The sequence below is a fragment of the Geotrypetes seraphini genome, chromosome 1 (genome assembly GCF_902459505.1).
Source record: "Geotrypetes seraphini chromosome 1, aGeoSer1.1, whole genome shotgun sequence".
Lineage (NCBI taxonomy): Eukaryota > Metazoa > Chordata > Amphibia > Gymnophiona > Dermophiidae > Geotrypetes > Geotrypetes seraphini.
The window spans coordinates 215,080,387-215,092,481 of record NC_047084.1 but is presented as its reverse complement, the minus strand read 5'-3'; the positions used below and the strand labels follow the sequence as shown (position 1 = coordinate 215,092,481).

The following is a 12,095-nucleotide window of genomic DNA, read 5'->3' as shown; positions in this document are numbered from 1 at the left end:
AAGTATTGTATAACATTTTCTCTCAACATCGTCAAATACTGATTTTTCAACTAAAAATGTCTCTTAAACAAATGATCAATATGCATATTTATTTCAAATAAATATAACTGTCTCACGTTACAGATTTTTCAACTAAAAATGTCTCTTAAACAAATGATCAATATGCATATTTATTTCAAATAAATATAACTGTCTCACATTACAGATTTTTCAACTAAAAATGTCTCTTAAACAAATGATCAATATGCATATTTATTTCAAATAAATATAACACTGTCTCACGTTACATATTCAGAATAATCAGCACATGCTTACATCTTAAATTTGGTAGTTCATAGTAGCTACATTTTGTTTTCCTCTTATCTACAGCCAGGTCTCTGGTGAAGAAATAGGCATACTACAAAATGTTTCAATCAATAAGAATTAATGAACACTGAAAATACCTTACGAAGTACTTCTGAAGGGACAAATTAATATCATCACACTCATATCATGAAATTTCCCCTTGAACACATAACCCAGGAGCTCTAAGGCACTATTCTTTTAAAGAAGCTACTTGGACTCTTGGCTGTGTCTTGTGCCACACATCTGTATGCTCCTAATAAGCCCAGCAGAGACAAGTCCACACTAGCTGGGATATTTTTCCTTATTTCTGACCCAGTATGCCTCTCAAATTCCTAGAGATCTGCATTGATTTTTGTATGCCTTATCTAATATGATTTTTATAGTAGGGATGCTGTGTGGGACAAAAGGGCTCGATGCTCCAGGGCTGAAGATAGGTTGGTGAGTCATAATGTCCAATAGAAAAACTGAGTAAAAATCAAAATTTAAAGTTTAAAAATAGGAAGGCACAAAGGAGAAAATTCTGTATAGGACGCCAGTTTCTGCAGCTGCCTAAGAAGCGGCTGAGAATCGAGTCTGCCTTAAGGGACAGATGCCCAACTCTGCCTAACTGGCCCAATGCTCTAACCGGCGCTCATATCATAGGCGCCGGTTAGAGAATTGCCCCTATTCCTTTCCCATTAGCTAATTATAGCAAAGGAACTTGGCCAGCAGGAAGGATGCCTAATTCCTCCTGCCGCCACCCTCAAACCCACACCCAACACTATCCACGGCAGGAGGTATACCCAATACTTCCTGCCATCACGCCCAAATCCCCCCTCGAAGTCCTCCAGCAGGAAGGATGCCTACTCCCTCCTATTGGAACCCCAAAACAACCCCCCACCCGCAATAGGCAGGAGGGATGCCCACTCCTTCTTGCCAGCAGATCCCCTCTTGAACACATGACACCCCCAAGACCCAACCCCCCCACCCCCCAGTACCTTCTGTAGTTTGGGCGGCTGGAGAGATGCCTACTCCCTCCAGCCACCAAGCCTGCCTCTTCACAATGGTGGGCTTTCCCCTTCCTGGTGTATCCTAGGATGCACCAGGGGCCTAAGGCCCACCTAAGCTAAACGGAGTAGTAGGCCTCCTTCCCAATGCATTCTGGGATGCACTGAGAGTGGCCTGATACCAAAGGCCACTCCCATGGGAGGAGCCAATCAGGGCCTTGACCTGGGGACGGCCGCGGGAGCGGACTGCTGGGCGTGATGGACCACTGGTCTGACCCAGCAGCGGCAATTCTTATGTTCTTATGTACCCATTCCTGGTGCACTGGGAAGGGAAGGCCCACCATTGTGAAGAGGCAGGCCTGGCAGCCGGAGGGAGTAGGCATCCCTCCGGCCAGCTGAACTTCATAAGGTACTGGTGAGGTGTTGGGTGGGGTTTGGGTCGGGGGGGGGGGGGAGTGCCAGAGTGGGGGGAGGTGGAGTCATGGGTTCAATGGGGGCCCTGTTGGCAGGACGGAGTGGCATCCCTCCTGCCTATCACAGATGGGGAGGGGTGTTTCAGGGTTTCTGGCAGGAGGGAGTGAGCAATCCTCCTGCTGGGGGACTTCGAGAGGGGTTCGGGGTGGCAGCAGGACAGATTGCTCATCCCTCCTGCAGCAAACAGTATCGGGGGGTTTGGGGGTGGCAACAGGAGGGAGTGGACATCCCTCCTGCTGGCCGACTTGCAGTGGGGTCTGGAGGTTCCCTGCCGTGGTCGCTCAGTTGATCACAGCAGGAAGGTTTTCTTGCGGCAATCAGTTTAGTGGCCACGTCTAGTTTAAATAAATATAGGACAGAATTCTAATGGCCTACATTTCAGTTTCCTATCGCAGCCCTAGGGAGATGCCTAGAGCCGCTTAAGGTCACCCAAGGCCACTTCCGGGCTAAACCATGCCCACATCAGTCTTGGGCAAGCTTAAGTGTCCCTAGGCATCTTCTTGCACCCACAACAGACGCATATAGTGTAGGCAGCTTACCTCGGGGTTTTGGGGGGGGGGATTATTATTATTTTTTTTTAAAACTTGCATCCCAATTGGCTGGTTAGACAGCAGTGGGATGCCTACTGCTGCCTACAATCAGGATGCCTTTTATAGAATTTTCCCCAAAACGTACTCAGAAAACTGATGTACATTAGATACATATGAGAACTGCTAGTTAAAATCGCTTATAAAAAATGTCTACAAGTTGTGGTGAGTGAAACAAAACAAACAAACAAAAATTTCCGAAGGAGCTTCCTGCCTTCTGAGCTCTCTGTGCTGGGAGCTGTTCTTTTCAGCAACACAATCCACTCAAGGTGAGTGGACAGGTCCCAGCAGCACATGCAGTTTTATGCAGATTAGCTTTTCTCTCAGGCTCAATGAGCTCAACTGCTTGGGCTTCCTCCGCTGGCCTGGGAAAAGAACTTCACCCTATCACACTGAGAATATAAAGTGATAGCTAAGAGGATGAAATGTTGGTTAAAAGATGCGAGGAAAATTTCAGTTGGGCTGCAAGTGAGAATGCATATGCGTCAACATAAGTGCACAAGTGAACCGGGCAGACAGGTTGGGTCATTTTGTTCTTTATTTGCTGCCATTCACTATATTACTATTTTGTTAGTTTATGCAGAATCCCAGAGTCATATGCCTAAAGCTGGCCCTAAATGTTGCTATTCCACAATGACTATGGTTCTCCCTTTACCCCCGAAGTATTCCCAGCTTGTGCTAACATGGGAAGCAGAAAACCTGGGCCAGGAATTGAATCTCAGGCCCCTTCATAAGGCAGTGTACAGCACTTTGGGTTTTTCTGAGTACATTTATCACTTTTTTTTTTAATGTTTTGATAAATAGAAAAATAATTGGATGATATATTTTTTTTTCTATATAACCCAGGTACTTAGGTTAATTTAACTGCACAGAAATCCCAAAACTGATTACTTTGGGATTCCTCTTATTGTTATATTTTATTCACATTAAAAACAAAAAAAACAAAACAGCATATCAATCTGAAACAAGCTAGAAAATGTACTTTTTTTCAGGAAGTGCAAGATTAAACTGTGAAATCTGTTGCTGGATGACAAGACCAAGGCAACAAATATAGCAGGACTCAAAAGAGATCTGGACAAGTTCTCAGAGGAAAAGTCCATAATTTGTTAGCCAGATAGTTTCAAGAAAGCCATCATTTTATCCCTGAAAATTAACTATAAAATGTATCTTTTTGGGGGGGAATCTGCTGAGAGATTGGAGAAACTGGGACTCTTTTCCCTGGAGAAGAGAAGACTTAGAGGAGATATGATAGAGACCTACAAGACCATGAAGGGCATAGAGAAAGTGGAAAGGGACAGATTCTTCAAACTTTCAAAAACTATAAGAACGAGAGGGCATTTGGAAAAGTTGAAAGGGGACAGATTCAAAACAAATGCTAGGAAATTTTTCTTCACCCAACGGGTGGTTGACACCTAGAATGCGCTTCCAGAGGGCATGATAGGACAGAGTACGGTATTGGGGTTCAAGAAGGGATTGGACAATTTTCTGAAGGGAAAGGGGATAGAGGGGTATAGATAGAGGATTACTACACAGGTCCTGGACCTGTTGGGCGTCTGCGTGAGCTGACTGCTGCGCACGATGGACCTCTGGTCTGACCCAGCAGAGGCATTGCTTATATTCTTATGCTTAAAACAGGAGCCTGGGCTCACTGGAACTTACATTCTTTTATTGAATGATACTTTGAAATGATCATATACAATGTAAATATTTTCCAGCCGGGTGGCATGATAAAGTAGCCGGGTTGGACGGGGAAATTGGTGGTTAGAATAGGGTCATTAAATCCAGTGGCGTACCTAGTATATATGACAGCCAGTGCTGATCATTTTTTAACAACCCCCTCCTCTATATAAAAAAGTTATTTTTAGTAATAATCCATGAGTCACATAACGAGGGTGCACCTAGGAAAAGGCAGCATCTGAAACACTGCAGTGAGCACTAGAACACCAACACACACATTGTAGCCACTCAAGCTGCAACCCTCGACCCACAACTCTACAACCTATTGACCATGACCATAGACTACAAAACCTTCAAAAAAGAAATAAAAACTCTTCTATTCATAAAACACATAAAACCGAACTAACACAATCAGAAATGTCCCAAGCATCACCTGCAACTACTACATATGAACTTCCAATATGACAACTCAGATGTAATCCTTAGCAACTCAAAGAAATGTACAAACTACTCCCTAAATACTTCTAATCTTTGGACAACCCATTTGTAATCCACCTTGAACCGCAAGGTAATGGCGAAATAGAAATCCCTAATGTAATGTAATGTAAAACTAAACAAGCCAGATCCTAAACTAAACTAAAACTTAGTTTTATAGACTGAGTCATCAACCAAGAGGAGCTGGATTCAGTTTACAATAATGTAAAACATAATACATAAATTTGAAAAGAAAAAGTAGACTGAAATAGTTAATTTCCAAAATAACTTTCCGGAATAGAGTAAAAGGATCAATAATATATTTGCTTCTCATCAATTTTGCACAAAGTTTTGAGAATTGAGACTCAGATACTGAGTCAAATGAATACCAGAAGCGATCAGCTGGTGTCAACATAGAATTATCCTTAGAATTCCTTAAAGAGGTCAAGGTTCACTGCAGAAAAAGAATTCCTAATAGTAACAATTTTATCTTCGAAAAAAGAAGCAAGAGAGTCTGCTGTGGGTAGTAAAGCCTGAGAAGATATGTGATCATAATTGGTCAGTTTGCGCCAGAAACTAAATAAGATACTACTTTGATGATTAGAATTAGTAATTTTACCTCCATAATAGTTTTTTCTTGCTTTCCTCAGCTCAGAGTTATATTTTCTTACAGTAAGATCCTGCACCGTCAATCAGGGCCAGATTAACGGATAGGCCCAGTAGGCACGTGCCTAGGGCCCAAACTTGTCAGGGGGGCCCGCTGAAGGAGGGCAAACAACAGCGACTCAGCTTTTTTTTCAGACAGCGACGGCAGCCCCCATCTCCCTTCCCCCAGGAGAAGCAGCGTGGTGTGCGCGGGCTCTCCCCCACTTCTGCCACATGAATCGGGGGGTTGCGTCAATCTGTTCTTCCACCTACACTGCACAGCATCTGCTGATACCCGCGCTCATGCTGCCACGGTGGCAGGAAGATGGCGGATGGTTTGACGCCACTGCACGCTGAGGGAGGGTTGGGCAGCTTCGGCTTGCCCATCTTCCTGCGCTCGGGGTTCAAGACAGAGGCCGAGCTCTCCCAGAGCCAGGCCCACACCAAGACACACTCCTATGGCAGTTCAGCTAGCGTGACAGCACAGCGCCTCTAGCTGAGAGCTATGTGGAGCATCAAGTGGGTGACAGTGATACGCTGCAGGGCATCGCGTTCAAGTATGGAGTGACGATGTAACAAATAAAAAGGGCAAATAAACTGTTTACTACTGATTGCATATTTTTGCGCAGAACTTAAGGGAGAGAGAGAAGGGGGCAGGGAAGATATGAAGTGGGGCCTGGAGAAGGGGGCAGATGATGGAAGTGGGGAGAAGGGGAGAGAGAGAAGGGGCAGATGATGGAAGTGGGGAGAAGGGGAGAGAGAGCAAAGGGCAAACGGATGTCAATTGAGATGAGAGGGGAGAGCAAATGCTGAATGGAAGAACACATATTGAATGGAACAAATGCTGAATGGGGAAAGAGAACACATACTGGATGGAAAGAGGGGATAAAGAAAAAGGGCATATGCTGGATGGGGAAGAAGATAGTTAGTGAGATAGTGGAGGGGTGAAGGAAAGGGGTGGCAAGCTGTGAGTAGACACAGTGAAAAAAGGGAAACTGAGGGCTGAATAGTAAGAAAGAATTTAATTTAGACAGAGGCAGGAAATAGAGATCAAAGACCAGAGAAGGAAAGGGAAGAGAGAAGAGAGAGAGATATCAGATCTTAGTGGAGGAAATGAAAAGAGAGAGTTGCTAAAAAACACAGGGGGGAGGGAAGTAGAGATGGAAGGAGAGAGATGCCAGACCATGAGGGGAACAGAGGGAAGATGATGGATGCCAGACCAAAGATGTGTGTGTGTGGGGGGGAATGGAAGGGAGAGGTAGACAGTTTCTGGAAGAGGCATAGAAAGAGAGCAGATGCCATACAGAAGAGGCAGAGAAAGGGCACATATGGAAGGAAGAGAATGATGAGAAGATGGGGGAAAGCAGAAACCAGACAACAAAGATAGAAAAAAAATTCTATTTTTTTTTTTTTTTTGCTTTAGTATAAAGTATTATTGTAGCTGTGTTGATAATCGTTTATTAATAGAAAATGGAAATAAGATGATCCTGTTTATTGGACTAATTTTAATACTTTTTTTTTTTTTTTTTTTACTAATTCAGAGACCATAATTACTTTCCTCAGGTCAGGATAGGGATATTGTAACAACAGTATAGTTTACTGACCTGAAAAAAGAGGTTTTAACTTCTGAAAGCTAATTGAGAAATGTATTAGTCCAATAAAATGACAGGTGTTAAATTTTTTTTGCCGCCTAGCCAAATGCAAAATATAAGTTGGTGGGCTTCCCAAAGCTCTGCCAGCTGAAGATCTCTTCCTCTAGGAAGGAAGGGGGGATTTGTTCAGAGATGTTTGGAGGTTGAATAGAAGAAAAACTGTACACTAGCACTTTTATGGTAATCTGTTTTTTGTTTTGAATTTTAAAATAAAATAAATAAAGTGGAAATAAAGAAGAAAATAAGAAAATGGAGGGGGGGGGGGCATGGTGGGGCGGGGCAGGGTGGCCCAGTGGACTTGTGTGCCTAGGGGCCCTCGACGAATTAATCCTGCCCTGCCGTCAATTGATCCTGTGTAGTCGATGCTAACAGAAAACCATGTCCTTTTCATACACAAAGAAGACAGAAACACCCAATATGGAAGAATCACAAACTAAAAATAGAAATATGTAGACAAAAGTTAAACTGACATGCCAAGAAACCCGACTCTGCATACAATGCAAAACCACAGAAACAGTGACACATGTCCCCTAATACTGTGCAAAATATAAAGACAGTAGATGTAAATTTGAAAAAAACCTGATACATAACAATCACCACTTTACAAATTAACAAATAGAAATAAAAGAAATAATGAGAAATAAGAAAATACCATTTTATTGGACTAATCCATTTTTCAATTAGCTTTCAGAGGTCAAATCTTTCTTCAAAACAGTACAGTATACTGCTGTTATGGTATCCTATCCTGAGCTGAGGAAAGGGGTTTAGTCCCCCCAAAATTACCTTATTTCCATTTCCTATTTATAAACTTTTATCAATACAGTTATAATATTACTTGATTCTACGTAAAGCAACAAAAACTTTTCTTTATACCTTTTGTCGTTTCTGCTTCAATCATCTTCTCTTTGCTCTCTTCTTTCTATACAGCGTTTGTCCTCTCTCCCTTCCATGCAACATCCGCCCTCTCTCTTTGCCCCTTCCACTCAGCCCTCTCTCTCTACCCACCCCTTCCATCCACTGTCCACCCTCTCTCTTCCTTCTATCCAGTGTCTGCCCTATCTTCCATACGGCATCTTCCCTCTTTTTATGCCCTTCAATAAACTGTATATCCTGTGCCGTTTCTCTCCTTTGTACATGATTCATTTCAGTTTCACCCCCTCTCCATTTTTCTGTCTCCACCCCCTACTCTATGCTCTGGCATCTCTCTTCTCCTTTCCTTCCTCCCCACTTCACCCCATGGTCTGGCATCTCTATCTCCTTCTCTTCCCTCCCCCCATGCCCTGGCATCTCTCTCCTATCTCTCCCTCTTCAGTTGGCAGGGCTTGGGAATCCCCAATAGCTCAAGAATTTGTAAATTGCACTCAGGCGGGGAGAAATTTTGGTGCCCATCCACTAATTTTGGGCTCCAGTCCCTCCCCCAAATCATCTGTATATGACTATGCCACTGAATACAAAAATAATTGTGATGCACATATCCCAAAGCTAACATATTCCAGTTAATAAATTCAAAACAAAACAATTTTTTCTACCTTGTTGTCTGGATATTTTGTTTTTCCATCATCTTGGTACCAGTTTCTCTTTCTGCTTTTTGTCTATCTTCTACCAATTCTCTTTCCAGTGTCTGCTGTCCAGTTTTTCTCCTCTTCTCAATACTATTCCATTCCTTCCTTATACCTGTCTCCAACGTATTGTTTTTTTCCCTTCAGCTTTCTTAACTTTTTCTTTTCTTTTTTGCCTCTGTCCACTCAAATCTTGCTTTCTTTCTCAACCTTCTTCTTTTTAAATGTTCAGCTACCTCTCAATTCTCCTTCTTCTCTCAGTTCTTAGCTCTCCCATTTCTCATCTCAATCCTTTCCCAGCCTCCTATTTCTTTCTATCTACTCCCCATTACCACATTTCTACCATTGTATTCACTGCTGTCTCACTCATCTTGTCATCTCCCTTTTGACCTCATCCACATGGCTCACCACTTTCAGAATCCCCTTCCTTCTCTCCACTGGTCAGGCTATAACTCCCTTTCTTTCCATCCCCTTTCTTATCCCAGATCTCATCCCTCATGCCCTCCCATGGGTCCATCTCACTTCCTCTATCCCCATGGTCCAACATTTTGCTCCCTCTCTTTTCTGTTTTTCTTCTTCCCTCCCCCTTGATACTAAACAATGAAATGGAGGGAAAAAAAAAAGAGAGATGCTGCATCTCTCTGCTTTCCATCCACAGGCCTAAAATTTCTCCCTACCTCTCTTCCATCCCCAGATCCAACTTCTCTCCCTTTCTCTTCCCCTTGCCTCCCATCCCTTCCCCCCACCCCTCTTCCCTTTCTCTTCCTCTTGCCTCCCACCCCTTCCCCCCACCCCTCTCCCTTGCCCCCACCTCTCTCCATGCCTACCTGCCTCCTTATCCATAGTCCACCATTTTTCCCTCTCTTCCCAACAGTTCTCCCTTCAAGTATCTCTTTCCCTCTTCCCCCACACCACCCCAGGTTCAGCTTCTCTCCTTTTAGACCATTGCCCGCCATCTCTCTGTCTTCTGATTTTGGCCCCATAAGCTCTACCCCCACGCCCAATCTGGCACTTCTTTTAATACTTAAAACAAAACCCAGTCCAGGAGGCTTCGTTGGCAAAGCAAGTTCTCCCCCTCCTCTCTGCGCCCATGCATCTCTACCTCCCTCCTCTCCCACCACCATGTATCTCTCCCTCTTCTCTCTGCCCAACAGTTCTCCTCTTTCTTCTTCTCTCCATGTGGACCATCTCTTTCCCTTTCTCAGACGCCCAATTCTCCCTTACTGTGCCCTCCCTCCCTCCATCCTATGGCTTGTGCGCACTCCCTCCTTCCTTCATCATTTGTCCAAGTTTATGCTCCCTCCCTCGAGTCCCATCATGACCTTCTCCCTCCGGCGGGTATTTACCTTCTGGCCGGCTCTTAAGCTGCAATCGTTCTTCTGGTGAAAGCTACGGGCAATGGTGGTTGGCTCCTCATGCAATCTGTGGCTGTGCTGAAAGCATTTATTTTATGGCTGTCGGCGATCTGCTGTCAGGATTTTTTGATCTCCACATTCTCATACACTATTTTTCTTAATATATTTCCCTACTTTTTCTTTTTTTTTGACTGTGTCGGCGATCCGCGCCTGTGCTGGAAGTGTTCCCTTCCTTCTGTGTCTCCTGGCGAGTGTTTATTTTCTGGCCGGTTCCCTTGCTGCAGTCGTCTGCAGGTATCAGATCCTCGCAAGCAATTCACGGCTGATTCAGAAGCCTTCTCTCTGACGTCGTGACATCAAAGGGAATGCTTCTGACACAGCCGCAGATCATGCACGAGGAGCTGAGGACGCCCGCCGACAACTGCAGCAAGGGAGCCGGCCAGAAAACTACCCGCCAGAGGGAGGCACAGAAGGGAGGGAGAGAAGGAGAAGCTGGGCCGCACAAAACTCCTTGTTGGGCCGCAGGTTGGACACACCTGCTCTAAAGGTAACACTGTCCGTGCCAGCTTCCTTTCTCTTCCCTCCCCTCCTCGGGATGTAACTTCCGGTTTCAGAGGGGAATAAGGGAAGCTGGCATACACAGTGTTACTTTAGAACCCTGGAGCATGAATTCAAGTTGCTTGCTTGCACTTTAAAAAGAAAAAAAAATCAGGCAGAGGTGGGAGTCAAACGTTCAACTTCCGGCGGCTCTTCAAGCTGTGCCGAGTCAGCCCGGGGAATCCCCAGCCGGTGAAAGGGTGTTCTTTTAAAATGTTTGAGCGGCGGGGGCAACAGCAGGATTCGCAAAAGAGATGACAGCCAGGTGGTCATCTAAATTAGCCGGACGGAGTACCCGGCTAAAAGACTCTAGGGAGAACAATGATACATCTGAAACCATTATATCAGAAAGCATTTCCTAAAGGGTACAGTAACAATTAATTATTCTGTTCTCTTGAATGGGAGATATGAAGCAAAAGTTCTGTTGTCTGTGTCTTATGCATTATGAATGTAAACCGTCTAGGGTTTAGACGGTATATAAATTTTTTAAATAAATAAATGAAATTGTGTATTTAACAGGGCATGTGAGATAGAAGGAAAAACCTATTTCAAGCGTATTCTATAAAGAAAAGTAGGTGCCTACAGAATACTAGTGCAAATGGCAGAAACATGCTTATGTTTAAGGCCCTAAAGAACATGTGTAAATCATAGTATAATTTACATGTGTATTTGCACAGTCTGCCCATGATCTACCCAGACACTGCCCATGGTGTTCACTTTTTCCTCTAGTTGATATTCTATAAGAAGCCATTTACATGTGTTCCTGTCACCTAAAACTAGATAGCTCCTTACCGTCATAATGCCATTAAAATGTTTTCTGAGAAATATATCCTGTGTATGGACCTACCTGCACATATTTTCCAATTACTTTTATGATCTCTAGATTAAATTGCTTCACTGGTGCTGTTGACAGGTCAATATGACTTAGAAGACTGTAGATGATCTGCAGCAGAGACTGCTGCATGCCAGATAACCCTTTCTCTAAAAGCTGAAAAAAAACATTAAATTGTTAATTGAGGAGGATGAAAAATGACAATATAGCAAAAGAAAAGTTTAAACAAACTAATAAATAATTTTCACGTAAAAGAAACCAATTGAAAATTATTCTCATGTAAAAAAAAAAATTTTAATCAAAGGATGAAGTTTATGCTTGATGATTATGCTTCTTTGAGTATCTAATGTTGATGACAGTCATATTATCAAATATAATCATCACAATAAATGTAGTAGAAATTATGATTATTATTTTATAACAGCTAAATTTAGAATAAAAATTTGCAACTAAAAGGGGTACAAACACTTCAATTTAGTTGAATCAAAAATTGATTGGGTTGAAATGATCCTTGCATAGGGGGATGGGGGGATGGTATAAATTTCTTTTTAAAGGTTAATCATTAAATAAGTTTATAATATTTATATGATATTTTTGATTGAAATATTTAAGAGAAGGGTGGGTGGGGAGGGATTAATTTATATATTTAGGATGACATTAGTAAGAAATTCAAGTGATGTGTTTATTTTTTTATGATGTAATATTGTGTACTTGTTATAAGATGATAAAATGAATAAAGAATTTGAAAAAAAAAAAGAAATGATCCTTGCAATATATAGCTTCTGAAGAAAATACCATGTATGTGAGAGTTAGGCAGCCTGTTTCTTTCAACTTCCCAGTGAGCCTATGAGGAAAGTGGCTCCTGAGCAGGAGTCTCTAAAGCAATGTTTGGGAGGGTGAAACTGTAACCGC

General features: G+C 43.0%; 1 protein-coding gene across 8 annotated transcripts in view; it reads right to left on the bottom strand.

Moving 5' to 3' along the window:
- Positions 1-12,095, bottom strand: part of FRYL (FRY like transcription coactivator) — a 768,252-nt gene that overhangs the window by 129,833 nt on the left and 626,324 nt on the right. For all 8 annotated transcript variants that reach the window (XM_033945802.1, XM_033945793.1, XM_033945809.1 and 5 more), the window contains one exon: positions 11,199-11,339. In XM_033945802.1, the coding sequence (XP_033801693.1) occupies positions 11,199-11,339 (141 nt within the window). The remainder of the gene's footprint in view (positions 1-11,198; positions 11,340-12,095) is intronic.